This window comes from Myotis myotis, unplaced genomic scaffold, assembly GCF_014108235.1.
Source record: "Myotis myotis isolate mMyoMyo1 unplaced genomic scaffold, mMyoMyo1.p scaffold_m19_p_3, whole genome shotgun sequence".
NCBI classification, from domain to species: Eukaryota; Metazoa; Chordata; class Mammalia; order Chiroptera; family Vespertilionidae; genus Myotis; species Myotis myotis.
Genome location: NW_023416335.1, coordinates 108,609,843 through 108,630,803, shown reverse-complemented (window position 1 = coordinate 108,630,803; position 20,961 = coordinate 108,609,843). Strand labels below are relative to the sequence as shown.

General features: G+C 39.7%; 1 protein-coding gene across 11 annotated transcripts in view; it reads right to left on the bottom strand.

Moving 5' to 3' along the window:
* Positions 1 to 20,961, bottom strand: part of XPO4 (exportin 4) — a 151,216-nt gene that overhangs the window by 44,125 nt on the left and 86,130 nt on the right. For 9 of the 11 annotated variants that reach the window (XR_004965664.1, XR_004965665.1, XR_004965666.1 and 6 more), the window contains 3 exons: positions 17,172 to 17,284; positions 11,923 to 12,080; positions 11,503 to 11,701 (listed from right to left, as the gene is read on the bottom strand). Coding sequence is in view for 8 of the 11 variants with exons in the window: in XM_036296562.1 (XP_036152455.1) it covers positions 11,503 to 11,701; positions 11,923 to 12,080; positions 17,172 to 17,284 (470 nt within the window). In the remaining 3 variants the exon portion in view is untranslated. The remainder of the gene's footprint in view (positions 1 to 11,502; positions 11,702 to 11,922; positions 12,081 to 17,171; positions 17,285 to 20,961) is intronic. The other 2 variants (XM_036296563.1, XM_036296565.1) reach the window with 2 other exon arrangements.

Below are 20,961 nucleotides of genomic sequence, written 5' to 3'. Positions count from 1 at the left end.
GTTGCTAAGAGAGTAAATCTTATAAGTTCTCATCATATGATGAGATTTTTTTCGACTTCTTAACTGATAATATTTAGCTGAGATCTTGGCTTAAGGTGATGCTTCAATGGGTTGAGACTTTGAAGAATGTTGGGATAGGATGAGTGTATTTTGCATGATGGACAGACGTGAATCTTCAGGGGCTGAAAGGCAGACTGTGGTAGACTCCAAAATGGCACCCAAAAAGATGTCCATATCCTCCAGACCAGTGGTTGCCAACCTTTCGGACCTCACCACCGGTTGGCGGCCGCTGCTCCAGACCATGTTTTATACAGTACTTAAAGTTTGGCAAGAACTGTGATGGTCAAGACATGGTAATATTAGGGAAACTTGGTAAAGGTATATGGAAATTATACTGTCAGTGGGAGGGACTCATCCTGGATGGTATGGCTTTATTGGTTGAGTGTTGCCCTGCTGGCTGAAAGGTTGTCAGTTTGATTCCCAGTCAGGGCACACAACCAGGTTGTGGATTTGGTCCCCTGTTGGGATGTGTATGAGAGGCAACCAATTGATGTTTCTTGCTCACATTGATGCTTCTCTCACTCTCACTCTCCCTTCCTCTCTCTGTAAAATAATTTTTTTATTTTTGTTAATCCTCACCCGAGGATATTTTCCACTGATGTTTAGAGAGAGTGGAAGGAAGAGGGAGAGACGGAGAAAGAGAAACATCCAGGTGAGGGAGACACATCAACTGGTTGTCTCAGGAACATGTCCCAACCAGGGCCAGCGAGTAAGCCTGCAATTGAGGTATGTTTCCTAGATTGGAATTGAACCTAGGACCCTTCAGTCCAAACGCTGACACTCTACCCACTGAGCCAAACCGGCTAAGGCTCTAAAATCAATTTAAAAAACCTTTTTTTAATGGGAGGGACTCACTAGTACCATCAACTGTGGTACCGGTAATATTCTTGCACTGGGGTGTGGATTCACTCATGGTCAATTTATTATGTTTCAGAAACTATGTGCTTTATTTTATGTCTGTATCAAATAGGACGTAATAAAATCACCTGTGATGGTTCTGAGGACTAAATAAAGATATGATCAAACACAATGTGAAAAAAGGCCAACACAATGCTCAATTTGTTATTAGCAGCAGCAGAAGGTGGTTTTATTCATGAACAAAGTTATTGAATGCTAAGAGCTAAGCATGTGGAATATGAAGATGAATAAGATCGTTTCTTCCCACAGAAACATCTGTGGCCTGTTTATATACTTCACAAGCATGTGCTTTGCAGATATCATTTGTTAAGTCTTAACAGTTTCTCTTGCCAAAATAAACAGACTGGTAACCCATCTTAAGAGGAACTTAGGGGGTAGCATCTCTGACCTCCAATGTCTCAAGGAAGAAGCAGGGCATTTTCTAAAAACTACCTTCATTGTTCTTCAGTATATACATCATGCATGGTATTGTAATTTACTTATTCATATTCAGAAAAGTACAAAATATAAAAGCCTTTTTGTTGTCAGAGAGTTCAACAATCCCTCCCATAAAGCCCTGATATAAGATAAAAGAGAAGACCTCAAGAGAATTTAAGAGCCTATTCATTGGATGGCAATTTAAAATAAGAACTAAAAACTGCTAAAGAGGCCACTGGCTCCTTTTGAACACCAATACAAGTAATTCATCAGGCAAAGTGTGAGTAATGTAGTTAATGACAATTGGCAACTAGAGCTTTCAGTCTAATCATGGTGAACTGAAACCTAACCGTGTGGTTTTTCATAAATCTTGGACCTGCTCCATGGCCACCCTGGCCAACACCCAGCAGCCAAGCCTGAGCACGTGCACAGTGATGATGGAGGAGTCCCAAGGAGACACTATGTGCTCATGCCCTAAGTATTGATAGGCCTGCTGCCAGAAAGGCTTTGGAAACGGGCTTAGAGCTTATGAGACTACTTGACCCCACTTTACTCCATTTGGGACTGAAGCGTGGGGAAGGTGATTAAATATGATATCAGCACTTACATTCAATGCCCATAATTAACTTGGAAGTGTATAGGGGTGAATCTAAAGCTCTTCAGCCATTAAAAAAAAAGTCTGCCTTTGTCTGATGTAAATATATAAAAAGTCATTAATTGTATTTATGAAGATGCTGCCAAACAAAGCTTTGGAAAAAAACTTTCAGTATGTAAATTGCTCCACTTTTTTAAATTTCAGAAACTGAATCCAAAAATACTGTTTGATTCCAGCTATATAACATTCTGGAAAATAAAAAAATATATTGAGACAATAAAAATATCTGTGGTTGCCAGGGGGTGAAGTAGGGGGATAAATAGGCAGAGCACAGGATTTTTAGGTAGTGAAACTACTCTGTGTGAGATACTATAATGGTGAATACATAACATTCTACATTTGTTCAACCCAAAGAATGTGCAACACCAAGAGTGAGCCCTCGTGTGAACTGTGGACTCTGAGTAATATGGACATGTTAAGGTTGATTCATCAACTTTAATAACTGTACTATCTGGTGGGGGATGTTGATTTTATAAAACTGTGTTGGCAGGGATATAAGGGAATTCTGTGTTTTCCTCAGTTTTGCTATGGATCCAAAACTGCTGTAAAAAATATAGTGTGTGTGTATACCTAGTATCAGATACTGCAGAAATGTACAAAGTAAGTCTTGTATAGAAGATAAATCTCAAGTAGAGTAGGACTAAATCCAATTGCTATGCTGCAAACTCCAAAAGTATTCCTATCCACTACAGTACTACAGTTACTAGCAGGTTTTTGGTATAAGCCATCCCCCATTAGATGTTTCTCTACAACTATCAAATAACCAACATAACAACTTCCAATCTTTTCTATGAAATTGGAAAGCTCTATCTTTGATCATTAGTAATGTCTTCTTATATAAACATAAATTACATGACTTAGTTTTTAAAAGCTTTGAGTCATAGACATAAAAAAAGGGGCAGTAAGATGGGAATGGGTGATTAATTCTCACATGGAAGAGTTTATTCTAAAGAATAACCACCTTTAAGAAGTTCCATGAGAGAACTTGGCTGGAGATCCTGGCTAGAGAACCTGGCTAGGCTGCTGATCAACTGAAGAAAAGAAAAAAAAAAAAAAAAAAAAAAGTTCCATGACCTTAGACTTTGTATTCTCATTTCCAGCTGGAGGTTACTGCTGCCATACTGCTCTTCACAAGGATTTGGGAATGAAAACACAACAGAGCTCACAGAGAATGGGAAAAAAGTGCCAAGAACACTGGCAGAAAGTTTACTGACAGCGTTCATTTGCAAACACGATGAAAAAAATCATTTGGCAGAAATAGCTTATGCAACAAAAAATGTGCTGAGTGTAACAGAAGGGGTTAAACACTCCAGGTTTTACCAATATACTATTTCTTAATCTGGACGGTTGGTACACAGTTGCTCATTTTATTATTCTTAGAATTTTTATATAGTTTTTCCCTTATATAAATGAAACATTTCACAGCCAGTTAAGCATTTACAGGCATTGGCACAACACCCAAACCTCAATGACAGGTCAAATAACACATGTAATGCACAGAGCAAAACATTCACGAGACAGGATAACGCAGGAATGGAGATTAGAAGAGCTGTACTGGTGCATGCTGTTATTCATCTGTGTAAGTACTGAGATTCTTTCCCTAGGGTAGCAGTATCATTTAAGGCAAATATGGCAATTTGGGAAATGTAACAGTAATAACATAAGTAAAACTCTCCATTTTAAGAAAGAATTTAGAAGTCTTTGAATGTCAAATACAAAATAAAATTAACTCCTTCTCTCGTGATTTTTATTTAAACTTCAAAGTACCTGTGCAGCTGACAGTATTCCTGGCTTCTGAAATCCCCCAGGAGAAATTGATTTAGTGGACAAACAGTGCAGCTGTTCAATGAGTCCTATAGATAGATTACTTAAAAATATACCCCACAAAAAACACCATGAGTTCGAGTTGTGATTGACAAGTTTTTTAAATGATGCATTCCTAGATTAACATACTTTCTTCCTTTTGGAAATGCATAACAAATTCCCAAATTCTTAATACTAAAGAATACATATGAATTAAGCACCATGCCAGGCACATGGTAGATATTCAGGACATATTTATGGAAGGAATTAATCAGCAGCACTCCCACTGGAGTGATATCTCAGGAATTCCCCTGGCATACGTGGGTGGAAAGATCCCTTTCTCTACTTCATTGAAGTGTTTCTTTTGAACCCCTAACCCATTACATCTGGTTATGTTTCTAATGCCATATGGAACAATAGTTATGTTAGTAAATTGGCTTTATTCTAAATCCACTATTCTCTTCCTGTGCCAGAAGTCTGTAACACTTAAACACTGATTCTGGGCTAGGACTGGTGCAGCAAATTGAAAAAGTAAGAACTGACAGGTCAGCACTGGTAAAATTATAAACCAATCAGAATTTAAATAAAACACTAAAATTATTTTTAAAGCCTTCTTTCAATGAGAATCTATATTTAAGATGCAATAACAAATTGTCTTCCAAATATCCTAGTAGAGCTAAAATTACTGTTCGTATTAAAAAGAAGACCACTGCCAAAACCGGTTTGGCTCAGTGGATAGAGCGTCGGCCTACGGACTGAAAGGTCCCAGGTTCGATTCCGGTCAAGGGCATGTGCCTTGGTTGTGGGCACATTCCCAGTGGGAGATGTGCAGGAGGCAGCTAATCGATGTTTCTCTCTCATCGATGTTTCTAGCTCTCTATCTCTCTCCATTCTTCTCTATAAAAAATCAATAAAATATATTTTAAAAAAAAGAAGACCACTGTAAATGCAAGGCTTAAACAAATAATCCAGCATCTCAGTCAATTCTTTGATCTTTCAAGCAGAGGGAGTGAATGCCTATAAATGGGATGGCCAGCCGTGGGCAAACTGCGGCCCGCAGGCCGGATCCAGCCCGTTTGAAATGAATAAAACTAAAAAAAAAAAAAAAGACCGTACCCTTTTATGTAATGATGTTTACTTTGAATTTATATTAGTTCACACAAATACTCTATCCATGCTTTTGTTCCGGCCCTCCAGTCCAGTTTAAGAACCCATTGTGCCCCTCGAGTCAAAAAGTTTGCCCACCCCTGGCTAGACTGTGTCTTGCTCTCATAGTATCATCAGAACCGCTGGGTGGGCGTGCAGCGTGGCTTCCCAAACAGTCCCATCCTCTAATGAGCTAAGGTTCATTGTACTGACGTCACCATTCCAAAAAGTCAACTACTGCTTTCCCACTTATCACTAAAATATCACTCAGGTTTGCTTCCCACTCACAGTTTGTAATTTGGCCTCCATGAACTCCTTTGACCACATCTCTTCTCCACAAAGTAACTGTCCATGGAGCTCTAGAAACCAGTACTGAATTAAGAATGCTGAACCTTAAATGTTGTCATGAGGCATCACACTCTAGAATGAACTTCTAACAAGTTCATCGTTTTTTTTCTTTTTTTTTAAATTAAAACTTTATTGTTCAGATTACTACATCTGTTCCTCTTTTTTCCCCCTCACAACTCCCCTCCACCCAGTTCCCACCCCACCCTCCGCCCTTACTCCCCACCCACTGTCCTCACTCATAGGTGTGCGATTTTTGTCCAGTCTCTTCCCACATCCCCCACACCCCTTTCCCCCCAAGAATAGTCAGTCGATTCCCTTTCTATGCCCCTGATTCTATTATAATCACCAGTTCATTCTGTTCATCAGATTATGTATTCCCTTGATTTTTTGATTCACTTGCTGATAGATGTGTATTTATTGTTCATAATTTGTATCTTTACCTTTTTCTTCCTATTCCTCTTCTTAAAGGATACCTTTCAGCATTTCATATAATACTGGTTTGGTGGTGATGAACTCCTTTAGCTTTTTCTTATCTGTGAAGCTCTTTATCTGACCTTCAATTCTGAATGATAGCTTTGCTGGATAAAGTAATCTTGATTGTAGGGTCTTGGCATTCATCACTTTGAATATTTCTTGCCACTCCCTTCTGGCCTGCAAAGTTTCTGTTGAGAAATCAGCTGACAGTCGTATGGGTACTCCCTTGTAGGTAACTGAGTTTCTTTCTCTTGCTGCTTTTAAGATTCTCTCTTTGTCTTTTGCTCTTGGCATTTTAATTATGATGTGTCTTGGTGTGGTCCTCTTTGGATTCCTTTTGTTTGGGGTTCTCTGCGCTTCCTGGACTTGTAAGTCTATTTCTTTCACCAGGTAGGGGAAGTTTTCTGTCATTATTTCTTCAAATAGGTTTTCAATATCTTGCTCTCTCTCTTCTTCTGGCACCCCTATAATTCGGATGTTGGTACGCTTGAAGTTGTCCCAGAGGCTCCTTACACTATCTTCGTATTTTTGGATTCTTTTTTCATTTTGCTTTTCCAGTTGGGTGTTTTTTGCTTCTTCGTATTTCAAATCTTTGACTTGATTCTTGCGATCCTCTGGTCTGCTGTTGGGAGTCTATGTAATATTCTTTATTTCAGTCAGTGTATGCTTAATTTCTAGTTTGTCCTTTATCACAACATCGAGGGTCTCATTAGATTTCTTGAGGATCTCGCTACATTTATCGGAGGTCTCACCAGTCCTTTTGAGGGCCTTACTAAATTTATCGGCGGCTTCTAGACAGTTCTTGAAACACCTTAAAAGTGTGGTTTTGAACTCTATATCCAGCAGTTTGCTTTCCTCCATTTCTGTAATTTGTGTCCTGTTTCTTTGTCTGAGCATTTTTTATGCTTTCTTGGTGCACCGCCTTGTGGTCTTTGTGCACAGTCTTATTGTAGTTAAGCCTTGATTGTTGTAGGTAACACTGGGGGGGATTTGACCTCCAGGCCAATTGGCTGTGAGAATCAGCTGTGTCTGCAGTGGGAGAACTTCTGTCCTGATCAATAGGGAGGTGCTAATCTAGCCTCTGACTGAGGCTATCCAGCAAATTCCTCCGTGCAAGGCTTGGGCGGGGCGGGTCCCAGGGGATCAACAGGGCAGGCCGAGCGAGCAGTTATGGCTGCTCTCAGTCCTGTCTTCAGGGGCTCTGCTTCTCAATGTCCCAGCAATTGCTGCAAGTACCTCAGAGAGAAAGCTGCCCTTGAGTTCTGACTGATGCCAGACAGTCCTGCTTCTCCCATTTGAGTCTGGGTCCCCAGAGACTCGCCCGGAGCTGGAGCTCAGAGCCTGAGACTCCCTCCCGATTGAAACAGACAACCGCGCCCTCAGCTGCCAGGCCGCTCCGCATGCACCTCCGCATCTTAGTATTTTACTTCCGCACCGCACCTCCTCTGAGTCTGGGTATGCTTTTCTCTTTCCTTCTAGTTGTAGAATTTCCACTCAGCCAGCCTTCCTGTGGTTCTGGGTGATAGCCATTCCGTCTTTTAGTTGTATTTTTGAATTGGTTGTGCGAGGCAGCAATCTCTGGTGTTTACCTATGCCGCCCTCTTGCTTTCTCCATCAAGTATTTTTTCTTTACTACCTTGTCCTGATGGTCTTGAGAATGAGCTACAAATGCACGAAACTTAAGTATAAAGTTCTTCCTTTATAAAATGTATCTACAACCACCTCCCTTATGTACCCACTCCACACACCAAACACACATATATTTCACTTTTTAAGCATCATGATGGCTGTTTCTGAATGAACTCAACCAGTTACCATGGCTTCTGTCTGATGAACCTAATGGGGGCTGAACTTAAAATTATCTACTGACAAAAGAAATCAAGAAACCAGAGTACTGAGTTTGAGTCATATTAGCTTCAAATTTTACTGAATTAAAGTGCATGTGTTTGTAGAAATATGAACAATTATTTTGTTAGGATTTTTAAGTCAATAGTTTCATCCCCACAAACATTCTTTTTTTTTTAATATATATTTTATTGATTTTTTACAGAGAGGAAGGGAGAGAGATAGAGAGCTAGAAACATCGATGAGAGAGAAACATCGATCAGCTGCCTCCTGCACACCTCCCACTGGGGACGTGCCCTCAACCAAGGTACATGCCCTTGACCGGAATCGAACCTGGGACCTTTCAGTACACAGGCTGACCCTCTTTCCACTGAGCCAAACCGGTTACAGCCCCACAAACATTCTTAACTCTTCAGTTTGGCAACAGACAATAACTTTATGGGGGGCGGGGGGGGGAGGGGTGAAGGGTTTGAAAAAGTCCTTGGCTTCAGGGAGTCACAAGTAATAGCAAGAAATTTTAACAGTCAAGGACAACGTGGTTAAAGGCTAGAATTGCTCTTTTGAGCACAGTTTCAGGTAACTACAATGTGAGGGTTTGTCACAATCTCTTTACAAACAGGCTAAAGCCACTGAGCAAGGATGTACTTAATGAACACATACAAACATCAAGAATTTTTCTTCGGCCCTGGCTGGTGTGGCTCGGTTTGTTGTGGGTTGGACCCCCATCAGGGTGCATGTGGGAGGCAACTGATCGATGTTTCTCCCTCAGATCAATGTTTTGCTTTCTCTCTCCGTTCCTTCCTCCCTTCCTCTAAGATCAATTGAAAAAATAAAATGAACTTGTTTCATTAAAAAAAAAAAGAATTTTTCCTCCCCTTAAGATGCTCTTTTCCCCCCTTGCTACAGTAACATAATCAAGATCAGACACTTGAAATTTCTAAAGAGATACAATCCCCCCGCTGGTATGAACCAGGCTGCATGGCGGGCATATGCACGGGTTGCAGGCTCGATACCAGTGTAGGGTGTGCGGGAGGCAGCCAATTGACGATTCTCTCTCATCACTAATGTTTCTATCGCTCTCTCCTTTCCTCTCTGAAATCAATAAATATACATATATATTAAATAAAAGTAGTTATGAAAAAAATATCACAATAAGACAAGTGTATGTGCTGAATGTTTCCCTATTGGGAAAAGAAGTTCCTTTGATATATAAAAAAAGAAAATCAGAAAAAATCTCACAAAATTAAAATAATAAAGAAAACTAGTATTAAAATTATTGGTTTGCAAGTTAGTCTTACTTGATAAGACAGTACAAATAATACAGGCACTCAAAATTTATTATTGTTAATCCACATTTTATTATACACACATACAGGCACCTTCATATAGTTAATCCACTTCACAAAATATCAGAAGTTATCATTCCAACTATATTGACTAGGAAACATGCTCATAAAGGGTAAGCAATTTGCCCAGGATTGATTACTTGGCTCATGAGGGACTGTCTCCCTCCAAAGTTCATACTCTTTCTGTTTCACACTGACTCCCAAAACAGTTTTTTAATATCCCTCAATTTTTCTATTTTATTTTATTATTATTTTTTAATCCTCACTCAAGGATATTTTTTCAATTGATTTTTAGAGAGAGTGGAAGAGAGAGGGAGAGACAGAGAGAAACATCAATGTGAGAGAAACACATCGATAGGTTGCCTCCTGCACAAGCCATGACCTGGGCCCAGGCCGGGGAGGAGCCTGCGACCGCAGTATGTGCCCTTGACCAGAATCGAATCCGGGACCCTTCAGTCCCCAGGCTGACGCTCTACCCACTGAGTCAATCGGATAGGGCAATCTTTCTATTTTAACTTAAAAGATCATTCCTTTACACATCTTCCACCTTGGCTCAACTCTGTATTATGTGCTGGCACCACAATCACTCAGGGAAACTTTGTCTCAGAAGCTCCACTTTGGTACAAGTACTTTGATGTCTGCTGCACCTATCCAGTCCTTGGACCAGAATATAGGAGCCACAATGCAAAGAGTGGAACGATGAGATGACACTAATGAGAATGCCTTTAGTCTTCTGGCAGTTCACCCTGTGGGGTGGCTTCCCACCCAAGCCAAACTTCACCAACCTTGCCAAATTGGCTAGTGTAAGTCAAGCAAACTTTACACATACCTTTTCCCTCTACCTTTTTTAACAGGTAACAAATTATTGTTTAAAACATTTTTAAGTGTCATAAACAGATCAGCGAAGAGAAATGATTAATGAAAAGAAATAACACTTTTCTTCAGTGAAACCTATCAGGTATATCATAACTAGAGCACACCTTCTTGTAAAACAAGCACACTTCTCGGGAAGTGTGTCTAGGGTTTTTGTATTCTAATATTTCTGAGTGAGACCTTGAGAGAAAAACCATTGCCAAGTTGTCTGTCTCCTGGTCAAAATAAATAAACTCTAAACTTAAAACTCTGCAAACCAAGAATGTTCTGTATCTTCCAGCAATTCTTCTGTAAAACATTTAGAAACATCCTTAACCACAAATAGAAACCAAAAGGTAGCTGTGTTTCTAAATATGAGGTGGTTGCCTAATCGATCTGGTTTAGAAAACATACAAATGGGGGCAGGGGGGAGGGGACAAAGTACAACAAAACTGTGTTATATGAAATCTGACTGACTCAGAAACCGTGATAATCTGAAAGGGATCTGAACAAAGCTTAAGTACTTAAAATGTCCCCGTATGTCCATACTTCAGACATAATTGTTCCCCCTGAGAAAATCACATACGATGCCTTTAAGCTTCAATTCCTCTACTACCTACATTTTTTCCAACATACAAATGTCTGCCTGACCTGGTTCCTTTCCTCATCAAACTACTGATGCCCAGCCACATAAGCATAACCACTCCAGAGTCCTTTATCCTCTGAACTTCTAAGGGATAAGAAAAAACAGACTCCCAGGCTCCCAACAAAAGAACTCAGTTAAGATTTAGCATGAAATTCTAACAGATACCTATACTCTTTTAACCCCTACAATCTTTGAAAAAGATCCACATTTTGATTCATTAAGAGAATAATTAGATTCTATAATTTAATAACTACTTTTAGGGGGGAAAAAGGCACAATGATTTCCCATGATTAATGTGGATATTAACTATAGCTGTTACAAATGTAGTTGTGTTTCAAGGAGTTCTGGTACATGTTTTCCAAATTAAATACAAAATTTGGAAAATACACATTTGAAAATTTTCACCGAAAAACATCTTCAGTGGCTGTTACTGGTCTTCATTTTAAATGTTATCAAGATATGCTATTAAACTTTAGCAAAATGAAAAAATTAAAGAGCACAGTCTAATCAAAATAAGCAGGTTATAATTATTTGAACCAAATAATATTTACATAATTTCCTTAAGGCTAAATTTTTAAAATTCTCAATAAATATATAAAGTTACACATAATCACAACTACAAGTCTACCACAAAGTTAGCAGCACTATTTAAACATAAAAGCTCTTATTGTAAAATGGAACTTCAACATAATTCTTAGTATAAACGTTTCATTCCATTTCCTACATTCAGGTACTAAATTATCATAAAGTTAAATCTTGAGACCAATACATTTAATCTACTAAAGTGATTTTAATCCACAACATTTAAAAAAAAAATCATGTTTCTAAACACAAATTACCAAGTAATTTGCACATAAAAACAAAAAAAAGGGGGCAATTTTAACAACAGCTAGCACTCACTTAAAATTACTACTTGTCATGAGAAATGTCTCAAAGGCACAGCAAATTTCCTTGTGAACAACAGACACCATTAATTCAGAATGGTCACTTACCACTTCTTCCAAAGCAGCACTACGCCCAAAAGAACAAGTGAGGTGTGTGAGGCAGTTCACAAAGGACGAGAAAAGCTCACTTGGAATGGCAGTTAAGACGTTTCGAGGGAACACAGTTATCAGGTTGCTGATAATGCTGGAGATCCCCACAGCTTCAGAATCTTCTATTTCAATTCTACAAATCAGGTAACAAATGTTACTGGTGGTGGAAGACAAATTATAATAACTCATTTGCAAACATGCAAAAATTTTCACCTATTCATTCATTTTTAAAGGCATGTCTCTGTATTAATTTCAAATTACCATATAATTCAAAATATACAAAGTGGAAAAAAATCACTAGCTTTTGTTCCACCACTGTTAAGCATATAGACAAACATGAAAGTTCCTTTTTTGGTGACAAAGGGCAAGTATACCTACCCATTGATAGTACTCAGTAAACCCTCAATGAAGTGTGCTAGGTAGTCAACCTGTGCTCCTTCATCGGGGAAGACAGGTCCGTGCAAAGAAGCTAACTGGGCGAGGCACTGCAGAGAATCTTGTGCCATATCCGAATCTTCTCTGATTTTTCGATGTACCTGTTAGAAAGAATTGCTAATCCATAAAAATAAATTCTTCTTTTGTAAGGGTCACATGTCTATCATGCTGAATGAGGTAAGCGAAAACTTCACAATAGCTGGTTATTTCTAGAAAATTAATCCCTGAATTAAGCTAAATTTGAGAATGTCCCTCAGTCCACTTTACATTATAGTCCATGATTTCAAACATATCAATTAATTTTAACTGAGGGCTACCTACATTTTGAACATTGAATTGTCTCCAGCATGCTATGACAAAGAGAGAAACAGATGCTAGCCAGTCAGACATACTGCTTCTTCTAAAAACAGCAACGACAGTCATCTGTATTATGCTAGCTATGCCTTGCTACAGCTCCTTACTAAAGTTAGCAGACAAGTTCAATCAAGAGTATACAGATGCTGCTTTAGTGGAAGTAAACAGTTGCACATGGAGAAAACCAATATACCACTCAATTCCTAGACATTCATTCATTCAATGAACATAAAGCACTCTCTCAGTAACTCTTGAGATTGCTTAAAATTTGTTTCAATCTCATTTTACCCTACATCAATAATATATGCTAAAATATTTAAAAATAAAAATTGTATTTAAATTATATTTAAATCCACCTTAAAGCTCATCTAGATTTTATTTCAATGATACAATGTAGATGTGAAACACCCAGTATACATATAGTGTTCCTATATTGCTCCCTAGCTTTTACAATTTTACTAATATTCTCAGATTTTAAAGATGCTTCATTTTGCCTAGCCACATGCCTGGGGAACATCCCCAGTGAGTAGTGTGCAGGAGGCAGCCGATCAATGACTCTCTCTCATCACTGATACTGCTACCTCTCTCCCCCTTCCCTTCTTCTCTGAAATCAATTATATATAAATTAAAAAAATAAAATAAAGATGCTTAATTTCTGTGAGCTCACCTAATTAAAATTGCCAAGGAAAACAGTAAAGAATTTGTGACCATTTTCTACTTTCCATAAGCATCTAACTTCTTCGGCCTTTCTTTTCCTACATAAATCTCTTTGCTTTCTGAATGTAGCATAATTTTAAACATTTATTCTCTTTTTGGTTTAGGTTATGCTCACTTTGACTCTGCAAACCATAATAATTATTTGAAGTCAGAACATTTCTCTTAAGTATTCACTGGTATAGTGCTGGGACACAGTGAACAAATACTAAAAAAATCCTTATTCACCACTGATTCCATTAAGATTTAATCCCTGAACTTAAGGTTCTAAGAAACTTAAAATACTAAAAAGTCACAAAGTTAACTGATCTACTGGCATATTTTAAAATGTTACCCTCTTTGGTCTAGAGTAGTGGATGGCAAACAATGGCCTGCAGGCCTAGTCTAGCTTCCTGCCCATTTTGTATGGCTGTGATTTTGACATTTTATATGGGTGAGGAAGGGGAAATAATCAAAGAATATTTTAAGAAATGTAAAAATTATAAAAATCCACATTTTTACATAAGTTCATAACAGTTTTACTTGAACACTGCCACACTTGTCTGTTTGGGTGTTGTCTACAGCTACTTCTATACGACAATCAAGCTGCCTCAGAGAACACATGTCTGCACAGTTTAATATTCACAAGGGCCTTTACCAAAAAAGTTTGCCAATGCCTGGTCTAGAACAATGCAAATGTTTTTCAAAATATATTCTATATTTTAAGTTTTATATAGTAAATGTGTAAACTATACAAATTCCTATGCCCACATTGTCTAATTCATGCAGTTTTTAACACAACTCATTTGGAAGTTCCTTGTCTGAAAACTAACTGATTTTCTGTCATCATGCCCTTGCATCTAACATTAAACATGATATCCGGGGATGCATATCAATGGATGCAATGCAATGTAGGACAACAGTGGGTTTCTTCTCTGCCCAGAGAGCTCAATGGTTGCTTGTTCCTGGTCTAGTAGTGACAAATCAAAAGAAAGAATACCTTTAATGAAATAGCTAATATTGACTATGTAGTAAAATAAAAATAAGAAACTGTCCTCAGAGCCTACCTGTACTGTTCTCTGAACTATGAGCAACATATAACCCATTGTAAACCAATATTCTTACATAATATAGTAGGTTCATGCCTTCTTCTAATTTGAGCATTACAAAGGAGTTCTACTATATCTGAATTACACTCTACACATTTAAAACTGAATTCATCGCCCAAATAGGAAAGAAGCAGAGGGATAAAGAAAAGCCAAGTCTAGCAGAAAATCCAGAGAAGTAAATAAACTATGAAGCAGGATAAGGATGAAGACAAGGAACAGAGAGAGCCAGTGAGTGAGGTGATGATTCCTATGGAACATGCTGACCCTGAGATGTCTGTGGGACTTCCAAACACAAGCCTCCAGTAAGCACTAGGATTACAAGGCCCTGGACTCTAGAGCAGCTTGTGCTGAATATAGACCTAGGAGTCAGCAGTGTAGAAGTGGTGTCTGAGGTCCTATGTGGGGAAGGGGCAGACTGAGGAAAGTGTATGCAGTCAGCAGAGTTCAGAATTAACATAGGAACACTACTATTTATGCGAAGAGCAGAGAAAGAAGAGACCCTAAACGAGATGAAAAAGAACCTGACAGTAAGGTAGGAGGAAGAATTAATGAGATTGGTTTTTCCAACACCTTATGGAAGAGAGAAAAATTGAGAAGACTATAAACTTCAGAGGGGCAAATCAATACTTTAGGTTTAAAGTATTCCTAAATTCAGATAATCAACATACTTCAAGTCTTGATTCCATGCATAGTATATTTATGTTTATCTACTTAATAAAGAAATAGTGATATCTCATGGAAAACTGCTTTCAATTAGGTAATGAATCCTATAATAGAAAATAAATTTAACAAAAACTGAATGAAATTTAAAATTTCAACTGTCATTTCGCTAACAAATAAAATGTAAATTGCTTATAAACTGCTTAAATGAAAGTGAGAGGCCACAAACACAAAGATGTTGAAATAAAAAAGTGAGCCCTAACCCGTTTTCTCAGTGGTTAGAGCATCGGCACGCACACTGAAGGGTCTCAGGTTCATTCTGATCAAGGTAACATACCTCGGTTGCAGGCTCGATCCCCAGCCCCGGTTGGGAAGCGTACGGGAGGCACCCAATTGATGTGTCTCTCTCACATCAATATTTCTGTCTCTCTCTCCCTCCCTCCCTTCCACTCTCTCTAAAATTCAATGAAAAAAAAATATCCTTGGATCAGGATCAACAATAATAAAAAAACCACCACCACCACCACCACCACCACACACACAAAAAAACAATAACAAAATGAAAAAGGGTTAACTTTCAAATTCAAAAGTTATCTGCATGTGGTCTTTCACAGCTGACAGGAGCAGCTGTCTGGTTTGTGGAGACAGCTGTTCAGATTTAGAGTCACCATTTCCAGACTACCAGCAAGTTTTCCACCTTTTCATTAACTGCTGGAGTGGGGTCTACTTTCAGCCAAATGAGCAACACAAGATCTGAACTTGGATCCATATCAAAACAATTTCTGCCAGATGAGAAAGGCAACAGAACTTTCAATTTAGTTACAATGGTCTCTGATACTGACAGTGTTTTTAGTTATTATTTCTGCTTTAAAGAAAAAAGTAAAGCTAATGCGTAGTCTGAACCTTTCACAGAAAACACCTAATTTATACACCCAGGGATGAGTAACCTTGTTCTTGAGATTCTTAAATATATACAATATTTTAAATAGTTCAACCAAAAAAGGGAACATAGTTGTAACACTAGTACATAATATTTTCAAAACATGAAAAGGCAAGAAGTTATAATTAATGGTTGGAACTAAGCAAAAATCTTTTTTTTCTTTTTAATTGGTCTTTATTTGGGTCTTTACCCTAGTCCTTAGATCTGCTTAAATAATATGCTCATGCTATAAGAGCACTCAGCCTCCAAAACACACACACACACACACACACACACACACACACACACACACACACATTTTCCCCCAGCTTCTGTTTTATTGTGGTTGTGGACAAACGTGGAATATGTTGCTTACTTCTTTATATTTAGCAAATAAGAAATAGCACCATTTAAAGTTATAGTTAAAATAAGTTCTATACAAAAATCCTAACTTCACTCACAACTGATAATTCGTACATAAAAAGTACACTACTCTAGAAGAGCAGTTCTCAAAATGTGCTCCAGGGATCTCTAAGGGTTCCTAGGACCCTGCCAGGTTGTCTCGAAGGACAAAACTGTTTTCCTACAGTACTACGATAATTGTCTTTTCCATCCTTACTGTCACACATGTATACAGTGGAGCTACCCTAAGGTTATATATAGTAATACTGCGACCAACTGAAAACAGAAGCAAATATAAGATCGGCTTTCTTGTATTAAACCTAACATTAGATACAGTTGCAAAAAAATGTACAATGCTACTCTTCTCACTAAACTTTTTTTTTGTTTACAAAAGTACAGCTATTTGTTCATTAAAATATTATGTCATGGTTTGTATTGCTATTGTAAAATGAATAAATTATGTTTTAAAGTTTAGTTGAATTTTTAATATGGTAAATACTAACACATTGCAAACGGATCACGAGACTTCTCGATCCATATTACACAGTGTTTTACAAAGTATCATACTTTAAAAAGATATTAGCTTGTAAGAACATGTAACAAATAACTTCAAAATGCAATGGGTATTTAATTTTAAGGCATGCCTTTAACATTTATGTAAAACGGTTTTTGTACTTGTTCAATAGAAACTTATCTGACCACTGGGTTAAGCTAGCAATGAAACTACTGGTCCACAATGTGCTAATAGTTACAACCCACATATATAAAAGCTCTTTGAATCCTTAATAATTTCTAAGAGTGTAAAGGAGTCCTGAAACCAAAAAGTTTGAGAACTTCAGTTCTAGGATATAAGCCCTTCATAATTCTACATACTTTTATAAAATATCAAGAACATTTCTATGTAATTTCTGTTTGAGTAGAAACATTGATTAGAAGTGAAGACTTTAGAGGACAAAAGCGATCTGTACATTTTTACCTAAAAAACTACAGAATCATACACTCCTTTAGTGGCCCTTCTGTGACCTTTGCCACCGGAGAGGAAAGGTAAAACTTACTGTAAAGAAAAGCTCCATGACTCTGCTGTCCAGAAGGGCCTCCCGCCAGGACTCCGTTGGCTTTAACAGCACATTTTGTGAGGATTCAAACATGGCTATATAATGTCTGCCCAGTTATCTGGTGTCAAGGTCAACAACAATAACATTCTTACTTTGTCTAAAGTATAAATATACCCGAAATATAACAGGAGCCATCCAGAAAGAATGTAATGGAAACAGTTTAAGCCTCTTCACATACGCTACATAATTCATGCATGAAGCTTAGGAATAAAAGGCATTAAGTGCTGAAAAAAAGAATGCTATAGGAATGTAAGATAACAGTGTCAGGAATACAGAAATTTTGATGACCACAGATCTTAACAGTGGTGACAGAAGGAAGAACACTAATGCAAAACAGATGCCAAAATATATACAAAAAGAGAGAAATCAATATACAAAATGTGACTCTCACATGTCTACTTGGAAAAATACCATCTCCCCAAAAAGAAATATATTCAAGAACAAACCTATATTGCATTAAAGAAGAAAAACTCCCACACCAGAGTAATCAAATACCAATTCCACACAAATAAATAATTGTATCACATAAAACTCTATCAATGCTCATTTTAAAATCCCACAGACTAAAAATCAGTCTGTAGGTGTTCAGGTGCTCCATATCAAACATACTTCTAAAAAAAATACTTTCTTTGCCATACATAAGTCACCACAATAAATTTACAAGACTTTGTGAATATAACTCACTCAATGACACTGATATGATAACTGAAGTCTTTCAAAACTGGGGAAGACAGTAATTGCCTATCCCATAGCTCATCAAGTGTCCAGCTGAAATACACCCAGTAGGCTACGTTCTCATCGTAGCATGAGAAATTGCAACAATAGTTATCCAAAACTACAGCTTGTAAAACTTAGATGTAAGTTCAAAACTGCTGTACTTTATTAAACCCCAAATCATTTATAGAGAACATTAAAGGGTGTCAATGTTTTGGAAACCATTTTTTTTAAATATTACTGCTTAAACCCCTTTTTAAATCTCTAATGTTATTTTGTGTCTAAAGAGAAGGGGAACAGCTGATAGTTTGTTTCAGAAGAGAGTCAGATTGCTGGGTTTTGAAAAATCACTCCACTCAATGGGTGAATAAAAGTAAGATTCAAATCAGGTCCATCTCAGTTCCTCACCTGCCCCCCCCCTTGTGGAGATGTAGGAAGAAATCAACGCCAAAAAAAGGTAACTATTGGAACTCAATAAAGCCAGCGTGAATTTAAAAAACAAACAAACAGAAATCAGCCAATGAATACTGTTTTGGGCCTTAGCTGGTTTGGCTCAGTAGATAGAATGTCAACCTGCGGACCAAAGGGTCCTGGGTTCAATTCTAGTCAAGGGCACATGCCTGGGTTGTGGGCTCGATCCCCAGTAGGGGGCATGCAGGAGGCAGCCAATCAATGATTCTCTCTCATCACTGATGTTTCTCTCTCTCCCTTCCTCTCTGAAATCAATAAAAATACCTATTTTTTAAAAAATACTGTTTTTGTTTTCAGTGTGCTAATCTTTTCTAAAATGATCTCATGTTTCCACTAGACATCTAAGGCTGTTAATGATATCATCTTCACTCATAACACCCTGATTGAACATAAGATGTTTCTACCTGTGGTTTTGTTTTCCAGCTCAGAACCTGGAAGGGGTTTTCTCTGACACAAAGTCTGCATTCCATCAAGAAAGCTCATTTGTAAGGCACCTCACTCACAAAGAGTCATGCTGATTTTCTTTGAAGAACCATCACCCAACCCTATTATGAGCCATTAACACATTGTTTGCGGGTAGTTTTTATCGCGCTAACAGGTGGCGCGGGCCATTTTTGCTAATTTATTGCGCAAATGGCAACGTTCAGTAAAATTACGATAACTTTAGTTTACGTATTTGTACATTACCCGCATTCTACCGCTAGTCTATAAAAAAACGTATTAATACGTGTCCCGCGCTCTACCACCAGTCAACGTAAAACGTATAAGTAAAACGTATAAATACGTTTCCCACAAACAATGTGTTAAAAATATCATCCTATAGAATAAAGAGGTAATATGTAAATTGACTCTCACTCCATCATGCGGTCACAAGATGGCTATGCCCACAGTAGAGGAAGGGTTCCCATAACACAAGATGGCTGCACCCACAGTGGAGGCAGGGTTCCCGTAACAAACCGTAATGAGCCTTAATGAGCGATCAGCAGGGACCTGAGGCTCTGTGGTCCTGGGCCAGAGCTGGGGACCTGAGGCTGTGCCCCCCGCCCAGCAGGGCTTGATGGGGGATCTCAGGCCACACCCCCCACCAGGAGGGGCTTGACGGGGGACCTGAGGCCGCGCCCCCCACCCCAGTGCCGGGCCGGAGGACCTGAGGGTACACGGGGAACCTGAGGCTGTGCCCCCTGCCCAGCATGGATTGACGGGGGTGGGGCTGGCTAGGTCTGGATCACGCCCAATGAGGGTGGGGCCAGCCGGGTCTTGGTCTTGCACAAATTCAAGGTACATGCAGGTGGGTGGGGACTTGACTCTGGGTCCCGCAGTGTGCCCACGACTCTGACAGGAGGAAGATTTTCACATACATTTTACTAATTTTCCTTCATCTCTGACACTTCTATTATAGAGAAAAGGCAAATAGCAATCTTACCTAATAAAAGAGAAACATGCAAATTGACCGCACCTCTGCTACACTCACAAGCCACGCCCACCAGCCAATCAGGAGCGAGTATGGAAATAAACCCAACCAAGATGGCGGCAGCCATGGAGCTGGAGCCAACAGGCTTGGGTTGCCCCGGGCGATGGAGGAAGCCAAGCTTCCTGCCTGCCCTGGCTGGCTGTGGGTCCCCTCAAGGCTACAAAGATTCAATTATAGAAGATAAATAAATCCCAGCTACTGCTTCCAGCCGCTGTGGCCTCCACTCAAGGAGGGTCTGGGAGCCTGGGTTGCCTGGGGCTGTGGCCAGCCGGCAAACAGCCATTAGCCCCTCACCCAGGCTGGCCATGCCCCCCAGCGGGGACCCCCACCCTGAAGGGGCTGTGGGCAGCCTGAAAACAGCCCTCAGCCCCTAACCCAGGCTGGCCATGCCCCCCAGCGGGGACCTCCACCCTGAAGGGGCTGTGGGCAGCCTGAAAATGGCCCTCAGCCCCTCACCCAGACTGGCCACACCCCCATGGGGTAAGGGTCCCCACTGGGGGGCTTGGCCAGCCTGAAAGCAGCCATCAACCCCTCACCCAGGCTGGCCAGGTACACCAGTGGGGACCCCCACCCTGAAAGGGGTGTGGCCAGCCTGAAAACAGCCCTTAGCCCCTCACCCAGGCTGGCCACACAGTCCCAGCAGGGACCCTTAACCCATGGGGGCGTGGCCAGCCTAAAAACCACCACAGGCCCCTCGCCCAGGCTGCCCCATGCCCCAAGGGAACCCCACCCTGATATGGGACACCCTTCAGGGCAAATCAGCCGGCCCCCACCTGTGCACCAGGCCTCTATCTATACTAATAAAAGGGTAATATGCTAATTAGACTGGGAGACCTTCCAGGAGACCTTCCGGACGTTCTTCTGGACAAAGCCATGGTGGCGGGGCTGAGGTAGAGGCGGTTAGAGGCCAAGAGGGGAGGGCAGTTGTGAGAGATCAGGCTGGTGGGAGGCAGGGCCGTTGGGGGTAAGCAGACCAGCAGGGGGGCCAGTTGGGGGCAAGCAGGCCATCAGTGGGGGTCACTTGGAGGTGATCAGGACAGCGGGGGGGGGGGGGGGCACGGCCCAGTTTGGAGT